Source organism: Polypterus senegalus, chromosome 15 (assembly GCF_016835505.1).
Source record: "Polypterus senegalus isolate Bchr_013 chromosome 15, ASM1683550v1, whole genome shotgun sequence".
NCBI classification, from domain to species: Eukaryota; Metazoa; Chordata; class Cladistia; order Polypteriformes; family Polypteridae; genus Polypterus; species Polypterus senegalus.
The window spans coordinates 66,546,277-66,562,077 of record NC_053168.1 but is presented as its reverse complement, the minus strand read 5'-3'; the positions used below and the strand labels follow the sequence as shown (position 1 = coordinate 66,562,077).

Here is a 15,801-nt window from a genome sequence, read left to right as displayed (position 1 = left end):
TATGTAAAGTTATGACTGAATGAACATTCAAATGCAGTTGTATTGAAAAAGAAAACAGTAACTCTAAAAAACTCTTAAAATATCCAATATCAGAATTAAAAAATTAAAAACCTACAGTTAACTAAAAAACATACAGTATGTTGTTTTTATACCACAAAATAGCTGCCAAATTGCTTTCCTTTAACAGGTAAAAAATGTCTAATTCATATTAAGAATTTAATGAGGAGTCATGTAAAGTAAATTTTAAATTTAATGTTTACAATCCAATTACTTTTTACTGTGGAAATGCTATAAACTGCAGAATTGACCAGCATGAACACTGAAAAAGTAAAGCAAATCTAATTTTTTTAAGACATAAATTACCTTAATTACTTTAAACAGGCTATAAGCTTCTTAGACTGTACATTATACAAATATGTGAAAAAACCTCTGAGAAAAAAGAAAAAAAAAGATGAATTTTGGAAACTGCCTTGACTTTTGTAGAAAGTCAGTTTTCATTCAAGCAGGATGAACTATTTTGCATTACGCCAACAGAATGTAAAACGTTTTTCTTATTAATTACTTGCTAACACTATCAAGGCCACAGCTCTGTGAAGCCTTTTTAAAACTGCAAAGGTGTTGAGATCATGTACACCCATCTTAGCATGTGATGTTACAATACCTATTTTACATTAAAACCAGCAGGACATTTCTTTGTCTAAACTTTACTTTAAACTGGAAAGGTGAAAGACAGAATTAACAATTAAGCAAACAAAGCACAAATATTTTTAATTTGACGAGGAAAGTTTAAAAGATACTAGGTTTTGGTTAGCCTTTTTATTTACAGTTTTGCATTAAAACAACCATTTTGATTTTTGCGAAGGGCAACACTCTGTTTGAATGTCCTGCTGCAAGTTAAATTTGGGTTTGTTTTTTCCAGTTTATACCCATATTCCCTGCGTAGGAGAATGTCAAAAATTACTGTACATTTTTATCCATCCATCCATCCATTTTCCAACCCGCTGAATCCAAACACAGGGTCACGGGGGTCTGCTGGAGCCAATCCCAGCCAACACAGGGCACAAGGCAGGAACCAATCCTGGGCAGGGTGCCAACCCACCGCAGTGTACATTTTTATATTTATTTAAAATCAACTACAACCAAAATTATACCCAACACAAAGAGATCATAGTTCAAACCTAAATTCTAATTTTTCAGTAGGTGCACTTGATATATATGTACAAAATTCACTATTAAAAATGTAATGTTAATAGTGTATCTATTGAACATAAGCTTGTTATGAAATAAAACAGTTCTAGTTAGGAACATTGATTTCTACTTAAATGATTTGTTTTCTTACACTATCTTGGCTGATAAATACAGACATTCCCAAAGCTGAGACACCTCCACTGACTATAAACAGAGAAGAAAGACTTTTTACAACATGCATCAACCACTGTTGATTTTGACAGCTTTGCTTTAGTGAACAGGAATGGTTATATCTTAAATGCAACTTTTATTTGGATTGACATTATCGTAATATCAAATTATACACTTTTGATTTTTAAAGGAGGGAGAAATAACTTGTGAAGCACTGTCTATTATCAAACCTTTTAGTTAGGGATAAGCAGCAGAAGTGGATGTAGTACATTCGGGGGTGTAAAAATGATATTCTCAGTTCATCTTTCATGTGTGTTCAAACTAAAAGGATATACAGTATTTATCTTTATTCCATATTTGTATCTCCTAAGACTTTATGTCCTCTACTGGTTCCCTCTGTTCAAGATGGGTGGGGTATACCTACACACAAATCTTTTATATATTAAAAAGATGGATGGATTACTCTGTCTACCTGCACCTGAGATACAGATGAATCAGTTATTTGTACTGAAAGGAGTTTCCAAAGAGGTTTTTTTTTTTTTCATAAAATTTGCAGAAGACGTCATCATAAAATCAGCTAAAAAACAGGTCACATCAGTTGATAGCTGACTAAGCAGGCTGTGAAGAGCCAAACATTTCTATGACCTTATTTTTCATTTTAATTATGTTTTATATTTTTAGTTTTTTTCTTTCTTTCCCAGGATCAATTTAAAGTTACTCTATAGTGTATAAACATACTAAGCTTTTGGTTTGATTACTACACTCAGCGTTTGTAAGGAAAACATCACCTTTGTTTAGTTGCATCATGTAAATTCTAGTTTATAATAAATCAAAAAAAAAAAAATCAGACAACAAAATGATATACAATTCTATATATAAAAAAGCGTCATTCGTTTTATATTTTTTTTTTTTACTGTAATGTACATTCAAAGCTCAGGGAAATATAATTATTTTACTTACCTCTTGCTACTGCCCCAGCTAAAAGAGGTACTTTGTCAGGATGGTTCTCCATTTTGTGTTTCAAAAACCCACAAAGCTCATCATAGCAAGTAAAGTACACAACAGTGGCAGGAACGGCCATTACACTGCAAAAACAAAGTATGTTTTTAATCACGTTTTCAAAATTCTTCTTAAATAGTGAAGATATTCAAATTAAGTGGGAGAAATAAGGAGAGCATCTAAATAAACAGAGAAAAAAATTATATATCAAAATAGTTGCTACATTGGTGATTAACTAACATATCGCCTAAGTTAATTTAATAAAAAAGGCTAATTGCTCATTATGTTGTTTATCCTGGCTCCAAAAATAGGTGTCAGTGAATCCTAGTGAACGAGGATTGCCAGGGAATATTTGACAAAAGCTTCAAAGATAAAAACTATTTAACGTTTTGTTGTTTAATGAGGAATTGTGGATAAAGTGAAGCTGACATGGAAGTCAGAGGATAATAGTGCCTCAATACCCAAATAAACCTTTCCATAAAGGAATTTCCATCATTTCACTAGATACCTGTATAATATATAGCGTTCATTCTTTACATATAGAATTACAGTAAAATATTAAAGAGGATATTTATTAAACTGAAAACTGTTATATTAAATAATTTTACCTATTTAGCTGATGTCTTTTTCTGAGGGAATGTACAGATTATAAGTGGACTACAGAATTGTTCAGATGCTTCTACAAATAAAGCACTGAGAGGTTCAGAGTCACTCAGAGAATAAGAACTGGGATCTGAAGCACCAACTGAGGAGGAGTTCTTAATGTTTAATATATCAAAAAATAGAAAAGTACTTTTTCATTACATAATAATAACAACAACAACAGTAAAATGCATAGTACTTGAACTAAACTAGCAACAGTTAGAACAATCATGGTTATTACTTGAGGGTTGAGTTAAAGTTTACACTCTGTCCCTTAAATAATCTTATCAAGTATGAAGGTTTTTAGTCTAAACTTGTTATCATGATGTAAATGGTGAATGGTTTCTTTATAACCAAAACCTATATCTGATTGACAAAGAGATTTAAATCTAGGAAATAAGAAGATACACAGACTCCAATCATAGACTTGTTATTACTGAAGCAGTTTAAGTGGAATTTTTACTTCCATCTCATTTTTGTGAACTCTGTATTAGCTATTTTAATGTGCAGTATACATTGACTGCATGCCCTTTTTAACTGAAATAAAGCATTTATTTTAAAACTTACAGAGTTGGTGGAAGACCACTCCACAAAGATTTCAGTCCTTCATTACGAACAATTTTTACAAAGGCATCCTAAATGAAAACAAACAATATGCAAAATCACTTTGTAAATCCATTACACCTATCCACTTTTGAACTCCTCTAAACCAAAGTCATGAGGCTAGGAGTCTAACCCTCAGCACAAGGCAGAACACAAGAACCAGCTCTGGACAGTCATACAGTAAATTCAGCTAACTTAGAACTTCTTTAGGATGCGAGAGGAAAACTAAAATACCTAGAAATTTAAACCCACACAGGCAGATGGAGACTGTGCAAACATCTCATGGATGATGCTTGTCCAGGGATTCAGTTTAATGAAGCTATGAAGTTGCAGTGCTGGACTCTATGCCCACAAATCGTATTTTATTACTGATAAATAACTTTGATGTCTAGGGTGCATACAATATTCTTTAGTCCATTATTCTCTTCATTTCTACATACATACAAAAACCTACATATGCACATGTGCACATCTTCCTTCTTAATTTTACTTCTATTGATATTATCAATGTTTACCACAAAGCATTAAAAAGAGCCATATACTTGTTTCTACCAATTAAAACGGACTAAAATAACTGAATAAACAAAATACAAATATATACTTCACAAGGACTAAGCTTATATTTATACGTATATTATCATACAGTTCTTTAGTTAGATTTTCTCTTTTAAAATGTTCCACATTGGCAGAACAAAAAATATTTTAAACAAATAAGTAATCTGATATTTTTAACTACTACTTGAACTATAGGGTAGAGGTCAAAGAATTTTGTATCCAGTAGTGCAAAGGCCTGTTCCTCCCCATACACACATCTCAAACATTTTAACAGACACACTTCCTCGTTACCCATTCATGAACATTACACACATTTTAAAACATGTGCGCAAGATAAGGAATCATTTCATATATGTTGCACTGAGTTTACTCTGGTCATATCATGCCAAATGAGTCAGTTGAATCATTTATATTCATATTTGTTTCACATAAAAATCCAGAATGACTGTACCCAATCACATAACTTACTACTCAACTAAAATGTTACATAGTTAAAATTCACATTGCAATCACATAGCTATCAAAACAGCTAGGAAAACTTGCAAAAAAAGTGGAAGCTAACACAGAAAATCATTTCAAGAATGAATGGACCAACAAAGTATGCATTTGTAATGCCATCATTTAGAAATGCTCAGCAGACCTGTATGATGTACAATGAAACACTCGCTATTATAAAAGAGAACAATGTGAGGCATTACTATTTTCAGAAGCATGGCACTTTCAATGAATCTTATCCATCAGATTAAAAGGGAGAAAAAAACAGTCTAGAAAGCAATCTACAAATCATAGCAAAAAAAATGCTCATCCGTTCATTAATTCTATAAGAATGTGCCTTCCTCCAAGCTACATGGAGACTAGCTAGGTACAATAAAGACTACACAGACTGTTTAATAGCCATTTTAACATTGCTTTCGAATCTATCAACTGATACCTTTGTCTGCAACTGCTGACTATCATGTTCATGTTTTGGCAGAGAAATTTGGGTAATTGTGTGAATCAGGCTTATAGCCACTAATAAATTGACAAACAACAAATATATGGCACATGTGAGCTGTCTGACATTTTGAAGGAGCAGAACTCGGAATGGAACACCAGGCTTATGTGGGTTTGGGGGAAGGTTGAGGGTGTCACATCACCTGTACCTGTTGCGCCAAATGTCCCTCTGAGCCATGCTTTTAACAGAGACCCCTAAAGGTTGCATTTTCTGTTTAGTAACCAAAAATTAAAAACTGCTTAAAATCAATGCTAAAAAATAAAATTTACAACAGTATAATAACTAGCAGATAAACTGGTGATTACAATGATTATTCAGGACATTTTGATTTATACAGACATTTTTTTCAAGTCAAGTTTATAGGACAATCATTTTATCAGGTTTGTGACATTTGCTGTTGTGAGATTAATGCTTGCCTCAGTATGTGGAGGAAATATTATCTGTACAATAACACTTACTAATGGGTAATACTTAATAAGCAAGTTATATTAATTCAAACTCCTGATGGTTTTATTTTACAAATCGCTCTTTTTTTAAAAAAAAATATTTGCCACGACTTTATAGCTCCATTTGAGAATCAAACTAGTCAACTGAAGAGTAATCCATTATTACAGAATTTCTGTAAAGCTGCATTTGCTATGTTGTTTTCAAGGTGCTGCTCATAAGTGTTAAGACTTTGTTATTGCTTAGCCTGTGTCCTAAACCAGGACTAGCCACTGAACTGGACTGACCATGCCTGCAGTAATTATGCGTAATTGAAGCATCCCATTTTTTCCTGCACTAATCAAATGTGTGTCACATGTGCTTTCACTGCTTCTCACATTTTAGTTGACAATAATGAACATTTTTTTGCCTATAATAGCACAACAAAAAGCACAAATACAGTATTTTTCAACTGAAGTATGCAGTTTTAAACAGCCCTGTTAACTACATATCTCAGCAATTATGCAGTTCTGTTATTGAATTTGAGATTGTGTATTCAAACAAGTCTTCCTCATGCTTCAAAGCATTGTAAGTAGCTCATTTCATCAACTTTGTAGGATAACCACAGGTATAGATAAGTTGGAAACTGAATGGAAAGGTGAACAAATGTAGCTATATTCATTATATTTAGATAAATAAAGCCTACAGGACTTTACTGGAAATATGTATAATGCTGCATTAAAAACAGATTGATTTTACTACTATTTGCAATTCACATCTTCATGCTCTGAAAGCAAATATTTATATTTTTTTAATATACCTTTTTTTTTTAATATCATTCTGAAATAAATCAGAATGGTGTAAATACAACAATAACTAAAGTCTTTTTGCCCTAAAAGAGTCAAATTATTTTAATTTTTAACTTAAACTAAGTGGATTTTTAAAATAACAGGCATGATGCCTGCATTACCAAACTGGAATTCAAGTCCTGCAAAATCAATGTGACAAACTTCAAATGATTCACCTAAATTCATTCTGAATTCTCTCCCACACCTTGTAAGTCGTTAACCTGAATTGAGCACCTGTCCATTTCAAACACTCTGCACATGCCTGATTTTATATGTGGCAGACTTTTAATGACTCCACATAAAATAATATACTGTAAGTGGAAAAAACAATGTTAGAGGAGGATGGCTTGAGGCCAGAGAATATTTGCACATTGGCCAAATGTGTCGTATCTGGCGCTAGCTGATGCTCCAAATCATAGGCATTAATTAAGGTCAAAGCAGCAGGCTTCAAAGAAGGAGAGTAGAAGTCTATTTTGCTTTTGTTTCTTCTTAGACAGCAAATGATCATTATTGTAAAACTGTATAACAAATCTTACAGATACAGCCACTTCACAGAGATCTCTGGACGAGTTTACAACTACAACCCACAGCTTCAAATATTGTGAAATAGCCAACCCGCGGCGTACCATACGCCGCATAATCAGCCCGGTTTTTTAATAATTTTTAAGCACAGGGAGAAAATTAACATTTGAAAAATCGGTAATGTAATAAATCAGCAAGAAAAGCAACACTGTAACAATGCACGGAACGAACCAACACACAATCGTCCGTGCGGCGCTCAGGGTGGAACGGGAGGAGAGAAGAAGGACGTCCACTCGCTCCCTCCGTCATGCTAGTCTGCTGATTTCTCGTCCAGTATGCACTGCCTGCTCATGTGCCCACCTCCAACTCGTCACTCGAGTCGTTGTCGTCTTTGTACAGTCCAGATGCACCTGTGACTCACATAGATTTTTCATTGCTCTGTGCAGTTTTGGCTGCCTTTCTATATATAATCCACCAAGACACCCGACCACGGTAGCAGCGAGGTGGGAGGGGGTGTGAACAAAGTGCAGGAGCATCTAAGAAGACACATGTTTGTTGCAGATGTGAATTGCTGCATGTAGCGTGTAAAACAGTTTGCTATGGTGCACGCGGTCGTGCGTTGTAACCGAAAACTCGGTTTTTAAAGACTGCTCACTTCACTGTGTATACGACTGTAGGTGAATGAAAACATGCAACTCTGGAGAGAGCAACATACAATATAGCATTTTACACGCTGCATACAGCAATTCACATTCGTGACAAATTGTTTTACACGCTGCATACAGCGATTTACATCCGTGACAAACATGCCTCTTCTTAGATAGTTCTGTCGTGTCCACACTCGTTCTCGAAGCATACACACCGCCTGGTCATGTGGTGCCTCTGTGTGAACCGGTCAGGCACAGAGAAGGTCAGCTGCCGAGAGAGCGTCTCGACTGTTGCAGGGCCTGCATTGGTGAAGCAGGTGAAATGGTAATGAAACAGAGGCACAGGGCTTATTGGTTTTTAAAAACTGCCTCCTTCATTGGGTTTTAACCAATGCACGGAACGGACCAACACACAATCGTCTGTGCGGCGCTCAGGCGGAGAGGGTGGAACGGGAGGAGAGGAGAAGGACGTCCACTCCGCTCCCTCCATCATGCTAGTCTGCTGATTTCTCGTTCAGTATACACTGCCTGCTCATCTGCCCACCTCCAACTCGTCACTCGAGTCGTTGTTGTCTTTGCACAGTCCAGATGCACCCGTGACTCACATAGACTTCGTTGCTCTGTGCGGTTTTGGCTGCCTTTCTATATATAATCCACCAAGACACCCGACCACGGTGGGAGGGGGGTATGTACAAAGTGCAGGAGCATTTAAGAAGATGCATGTTTGTCGCGGATGCGAATTGCTGTATGTAGCATGTAAAACAGTTTGCTATGGTGCACGCGGTCGTGCGTCGTAACCGAAAACTCATTTTTTAAAGACTGCTTACTTCATTGTGTTTTAACCTCAGTTGTAAAGGAATGTTTTAAGGATCCCATGGGACACCCCTCGCAAACTGTTTTACATGCTGCATATGGTGATTCACCTCCGCGAGAAACATGCCTCTATGAACAGTCAACAGACGAATATAAATGACACCGGTTTTTCTGTGTCGTCGCATCCGAGTTGGTGGCCGTGGCTCTGTGAGTTGTCGTTGTATCCAATGGTCTTGGAGTTGGTGGCCGTGGCTCCTTCCTCCGTGTGCCATAGGTGTCTCACTTGTCGGCGGCTTAGTGAATCCAAGCCCCTTCCGGCGTGCTTTCCATGGTTGTCTTGCCTTGAATTAGATATATAGATAATAATGCGGGGAGGTGTTGATGGAAAGCAAAAGCACACAATTCTTTTTACTTTTTTCACATTTTCTGTATGCACTTCACTTGCCATTTTAGCTAAAATGTTGTTTTGTGCTTAACAGCTAAAGGTTTTCAGTTTTGTATGCTTCTAAAGCCAAAGGACTTTGGCTCTCTAGCAACCTCTCATGCACTTTCGTTTACTTGACTATCCTACTGTTTCTAGTCACTGCAACTGAGAACGATGTAAACATCTTCACCTCAGAAAAAGTACTGCAAAAATCAGGTATAATGTTAATTACTTCTAACCTTGTTTTATTGTTAAGTACACATTCAAACCCCAGACCAAATATTACACGAAAGCAGAAATTTTACTTACTAGGTTTAAGGTTTCAGTTTTATATTTGGACTGTACCCTATTTTCAGCAATTGCAAGCCACACACATATTTTTTGGACAATTGCTCACTACAGCTTTACTAAAGAAAGTATGGTTCAAAAGGAAACAGGGGGTGAAGAGTGTGTTGGGTGGTAACTGAACGCTGGTTCAACTTCAAAAATAAAAATATCTTTTAAAGTAATTGCTTTTTTCCTTTCTGGCTATTAATTTGTGACAAAAATAAATATATCATTTTGGTGTCAAAATCCCTGTATCAGCTTAACATACGACATAGTAACATTTTACTAATATTTAAAATATTTAGAACTTTATACCCAAATTTCCACATTTAAAAAAATTCCAGAAAGATATACAGTACATAAACTGCTCAAAAAAATTAAAGGAACACTTTGAAAACACATCAGATCTCAATGGGAAAAAGAAATCCTCCTGGATATCTACAGTATACTGATATAGACTGGGTAATGTGTTAGGAACGAAAGGATGCCACACCGTTTGATGGAAATGAAAATGATCAACCTACAGAGCCCTGAATTCAAAGACGCCCCAAAAATCAGAGTGAAACAATTATGTGGCAGGCTAGTCCATTTTGCCAAAATTTTATTGCAGCAACTCAAAATTGTACACAGCACTTTGTATGGCCCCTGTGTTCTTGTATACATGCCTGACAACATCGGTGCATGCTTCTAATGAGATGACAGATGGTGTTGTGGGGGATCTCCTCCCAGATCTGGACCAGGGCATCACTGAGCTCCTGGACAGTCTGAGGTGCAACCTGGTGGCATTGGATGGGCCAAAACATAATGTCCCAGAGGTGTTCTATTGGATTTAGGTCAGGAAAGTGTGGTGGCCAATCAATGGTATCAATTCCTTCATCCTCCAGGAACTGCCTGCATACTCTCACCACATGAGGCCAGGAATTGTCGTGCACCAGGAGCCACTGTACCAGCATAGGGTCTGACAATGGGTCCAAGGATTTCATCCTGATACCTAATGGCAGCCAAGGTGCCTTTGTCAAGCCTGTAGCGGTCTGTGTGACCCTCCATGGATATGCCTCCCCAGACAATCATTAACCCACCACCAAACTGCTCATGCTGAATGATGTTACAGGCAGCATAATGTTCTCCATGGCTTCTCCAGACCCTTTCACTTCTGTCACGTGCTCAGGGTGAACCTGCTCTCATCTGTAAAAGCACAGGGCACCAGTGGTGCATCTGCCAATTCTGGTATTCTATGGCGAATGCCAATTGAGCTGCATGCTGCTGGGCAGTGAGCTCAGGGCCCATTAGAGGACATGGGGCCCTTGGGTCACCCTCATGAAGTCTTTCTGGTTGTTTGGTCAGAGACATTCACACCAGTGGCCTGCTGGAGGTCATTTTGTAGGGCTCTGGCAGTGCTCATCCTGTTCCTCCTTGCCCAAAGGAGCAAATACTGGTCCTGCTGATGGGTTATGGACCTTCTATGGCCCTCTCCAGCTCTCCTAGAGTAACTGCTTGTCTCCTAGATTCTCCTCCATCCCCTTGAGACTGTGCAGGGAGACACAGCAAACCTTCTGGCAATGACACGTATTGATGTGCCATCCTGGAGAAGTTGGACTACCTGTGCAACCTCTGTAGGGTCCAGGTATCGCCTCATGCTACCAGTAGTGACACTGACTGTAGCCAAATGCAAAACTAGTGAAGAAACAGTCAGAAAAGATGAGGAGGGAAAAATGTCAGTGGCCTCCACCTGTTAAACCATTCCTGTTTTGGGGGTCATCTCATTGTTGCCCCTCTAGTGCATCTGTTGTTAATTTCATTAACACCACAGCAGCTGAAACTGATTAACAACCCCCTCTGCTACTTAACTGACCAGATTAATATCCCATAAGTTTCATTGACTTTATGCTATACTCTGATTAAAAAGTGTTCCTTTAATTCTTTTGAGTAGTATATTTATATACTGCATTGTGTTGTATGTTCAAAGCAGATTTTTTTTTTTTAATTTCAATGAATGTTATTTTTGTGCTTTCTTTGAACTGTCGTATTTGTGAGGAGAAACACACTAAGGTGGTTTAGGCATGTGGAAATCAAAGGATTATGAGATGAAGTAGCACATCAAGATGATGGTGGAGAGGTATATAGTAGAAGATGATGTTGGATAATATGAACTGTACAAGTCTCTCCCTAAAGTAAGCCTAGCACTGCAAACAGTTGAGGAAACAGATTTGTTTTTGGAAAGACTAACCTGGATAAACCCAGAAAATGGCCATTAACCCAGGGAAGATGTACATAATGCATCTCTGAGCTTGTAATGGAAAGCACAAAATATCAAAACTAATTGTAAATGTATAAATATGACGAGTTTATGAAAGTATTTTTTGTAATTTAAGCCATATAATTTGGTCTTAAATGCAGTTCTTCCAGGGCAGCACGGTCCCTGCGTGGAGTTTGCATGTTCTCCCTGTATCTGCATGGGTTTCCTCCGGGTACCCCAATTTCCTCCCACAGTCCAAAGACATGCAGGTTAGGTGTGTTGGCGATTCTAAATTGTCCGTAGTGTGTGCGCGCCCTGCGGTGGGCTGGCACCCTGCCCAGGGTTTGTCTTCCTGCCTTGCACCCTGTGTTGGCTGGGATTGGCTCCAGCAGACCCCTGTGACCCTGTAGTTAGGATATAGTGGGTTGGATAATGGATGGATAGATGCAGTTCTTCCAGCACTAATTTCAGCTACAAACAGTTGGGCAGCGGATAGTGCTGCTGCCTTAGAGCTCTAAACATCAAGCATAAACATTAAACAGAAAGAATACATTTGAGGGTCATGAAACAGTACAAAATTAATTATTCTAAGAATTTTATGTACTGTATATATTATATCAAAGGTTGTCCAAGAAGTCAGTTTTTTTCAAGGTTAGTGTAAGTTCCATAATTATTGTAGATTTTACTTTTCAATGAAATAACATTAGTAATGTCACATGCAGGTGTATGCACACACAAAGCCAGCAACAACTGCCACTTGCTAGCACCTGCTGAGATGGCCCATGATGTCCAATAACTAAAAACACAAAGAAAGTGAAAATTATTTAAATTTCTCTGCAATCACTAAATGTAATGGAAATGTAAAAATGTTAAAATAATGACAAGAAGCTCCTCTCTAGATTACTGAAAACCAGAGTTTAATCAAACCAGTACTTTAAACTAAATGACAAGACACTTGGAAAGGTCCAAATTTTAGCCCAGTTATTGCAGTGTTTTAAAAGTAAACCTAAGCAGCTCACTTTAGTATATGTGCTCTGCAGCAAAAAAAACTTAAAAATAAATAAATACAAAAAGACAGTAATTTGTTGGAAAAAAAATTAAACTAGCTTACCAGTGTTCCCCTGAATTGTCCCGTGGCTCTATACCACATCTTGCTATTGCCATTGTCACAGATGCACAAATGATCCATAAGTCCATTGCAGTATACAAAACATTTTCCTTCAGGAGCATAAAAAAAAATGTAAAAAAAATATCTGTTTATACAAACACACACACCCCTATAATGATGAGCCAAAGCATTATGGCCACTCCCATATGAAACAAATTTCATCAACTGACTCATCAACTGGTATATACAGCATTAGATGGTAAGCTGACATTTGGGTACTTGTAGTTGACATTTTGAATACAGAAGGTATGGGTAGGTTTAAAGACTTATGTGACTCCAAAATGAGTCAAACTGTTATGGCCAGATGACTGGATCAGAGCATTTACAAAACCGCAAAAATGAAGGGGTGCTCATAGTCACCCATGGCGAGTATCCACCAACAGGAAGGAAAACCTTTGAACTGCCAGCAAGGTGCTGTACAGTCAAGACTCACTGATGCAAGAGGTCTACAAAGGCTATCCCCGCTATCTCTGGAACGAAGCAACAACAGGGCTGCTGTGACACAAATCAAAGATAATTTTAATGATGGTTACCAGAGTAATGTGACATTACACACAAAGCATTGAACCCTGCAAGGTATGGGATTGTGTAGCCTCAGGCCAGTCAGAGTGCCCATGCGAACTCCTGTCCAATATCAAAAGCCACCACAATGGGCAGGCAATCATCAGTACTAGACTATGATTTAATGAAAGAAGGTCACCTGGTCCAAAGAATCCTGTTTTCTGTTGCAATATGTGAATGGCTGGATACATGTACATTGTTTACCTAAGAAAGAGATGGCTCCAAGATGCACTGTGAGAAGAAGACAAGTCATTTGACAAAGTGTAATGCTTTGGGCAATGTTCTGCTGGGAAATCTTGGATATGGGCATTTATGTGAATGTTAATGTGAAGTGTACCACCTACCTGAACATTTCTGTAGACCAGATACATTACTTCATGGCAATGTTTCTTTTTTTATGCATTATATCAAATTTATTTTTATTATAATTTTTTTTTAAAGTCCTGGGTATGACATTACACTGCATCTGGCCCTGCAAGCGGTCCTCCAACTTGCAGGGAAATCACAGGGGTTGGTGCCAGTGGCACTCCAGTCACTGTAAAAAAACTTCACACAGCTTTGAAACAAAATAAAATTGACTCCTTTCTGCTCTCCTTGGGAGTAGCTCTGCTGCATCCGCCCACAGGAAGGCTGCTAGCATTATGAAGGAGATGGGGGAAAGCCCTTGACAGCCCCATCCCCGGAACAGTCAAAATTGTCTGAGAGCCAATGGGGTCAGGCCTGTCACGGATCAGAACTGGTGTTGTGCTGAGGTGTCATCCCCGCTGTCCCAATCCCGAGCTATTTCATCATGTGGTGGGTGTGGCAATGCACTGTACCAGTGCATGCCCCCCAACCTGACCTGGACAGTACTCCCTGCCAGAATGCACCCTGCCATATATATATATACTGTATAGATTAATACATATCTGCATGTGGAAGTGTGTGTGTCTGTCTGTCAGGGCCAGAAGTGTGAGGGTACAGCATGAAGCTCAAAGAAATAGACTCAGTCACCAAAATAAAACCTCCAACAAAAGAGAAACTTGCTAATACACAAGCAAGGTGAGGCCATCAGCAAAACAAAACCTCCGAGGAGAGAGAAACTTGCTTAGCCGCCGATAGACAACAGAGGCAAGGATGTTGGCAAAACGAAACCACTGAGTAAAGAGAACCTTACTAAGCCGCTAATGCACAAGCGCTGCGATTGACTGATTTGCCAGAATCCATGGTTTGTAGCAGCACGGGACATCTCCACGCTGGAAGGACTGGTGGAGCAAGTGTGGCCAGAGCTTTACCTCCCCGGGTAGCTAGATGGCAGCCCACCTGGGTTGCAGCAGTGCCTTGGACTCCCACAGGGCTTCATGGGAGTTGGAGTTTTGTGCAGCCCTGTTGGGATCCGTGGGCACTGCCAGGGGGTGCTGCAGCTGCTGCTGAGCCTTGAAGAGCAGCTCTTCCGCCACTCCCTGCAATGCTGCGAGAATTAGGTCAATGAACACCTGGAACACTTCCAGGTGCCTTATAAAAGGAGCCAGAAACCACTACTCTGGGAGCCAGAGTCGGGAGGAGGTGGACGAAGCTTGCCGAGGAGGAGGGAGGAAGGAAGGAAGGAAAAGAGCAAAAAGCAAAAGAAAAGTAAAGAAAGTGTGTTTGTGATTGCTGGAACTGTGTAAATAGAAAAATAAATCATGTGTGCTTGGACTGGTGCCTCGCGTCTGTGTGTCGGGTTATAGCAGTCTCTATCTTCCACTATATAATACTAACAGTAATAACAGCTTTAAAATAGTATTATACCCATTAGGTATTTATCCAGCTATCACTTAGGTAAACTAGTATTAGCATTCATAGATATCAAAATACAACACACTGCTTGTATTTTAATGTATGGCAGAGATAGGGATCCTATCGTGCAACAACAAAGAGTTTATAATCTGGGTTGAGGGGTTCAGCATAGAGTTGATAAAGAATGATATATCATGAACTACCTCACTCGTATTACCATGTACTAAATTTATTGTCTTACATTTTCTACCCACTAACTGAAAACTACTGCTTAAAATCCATATTAAATATAAAAATCAATAAAATATTATATAAGTACTGTTGAATTGGTGATTTACAAGATAATTCCAGATACCTCCATTTAAACCTCTTTAAAACAACTCATGTTATCACCAGCATTAACAAGCCAAATAGCCACTTCCTTTGAGTAATCTGTGGACATTCCTTGCTAAAACTGTTGTTTGCACTGGCAGTCCTCCCTCATCCCACAGTTCTACAGTTGAAGTCAGACGTTTACACTTGGGGTAAATTCTTTAAAACTCACTTTACCTCCACAGATTTTATACTAACAAAACTACAAAATGTGGCATATTGTTTAAGACATCTGCTTTTTGGAGAGCAAAATGTATTTCTTTTCCAACAATGTTCACAGATGGATTATTTCACTTTTTATTGACTATATCACAATTCCAGTGGGACACAAGTTTACATCCACTTTGTTAACATTTGCATTGCCTTTAAATTGTTTAACTTGAGCCAATTGTTTTGGGTTACTTTCCACAAGCTTCAAACAATGAGTTGCTGGAACTCTGACTTTTTCGTCCAGACAGAACCAGTGTAAATGGGGCAGGTTCTTAGGCCTCTTTGCATGAATATGCTTTTTCAGTTCTAGTACAGTTACTTTTTTTGGAGCTTTCGTATC

At 38.2% G+C, this 15,801-nt stretch overlaps 2 protein-coding genes across 4 annotated transcripts in view; one reads left to right on the top strand and one right to left on the bottom strand.

The window, feature by feature from the left end:
* Positions 1-15,801, top strand: part of dbf4 (DBF4 zinc finger) — an 81,042-nt gene that overhangs the window by 38,426 nt on the left and 26,815 nt on the right. The window lies entirely within an intron of this gene.
* Positions 1-15,801, bottom strand: part of slc25a40 (solute carrier family 25 member 40) — a 53,525-nt gene that overhangs the window by 30,787 nt on the left and 6,937 nt on the right. Inside the window, exons 4-6 of the mRNA XM_039736421.1 lie at positions 12,504-12,610; positions 3,568-3,635; positions 2,320-2,444 (exon numbers count right to left, since the gene is read on the bottom strand). Coding sequence (XP_039592355.1) covers positions 2,320-2,444; positions 3,568-3,635; positions 12,504-12,610 — 300 coding nt within the window. The remainder of the gene's footprint in view (positions 1-2,319; positions 2,445-3,567; positions 3,636-12,503; positions 12,611-15,801) is intronic.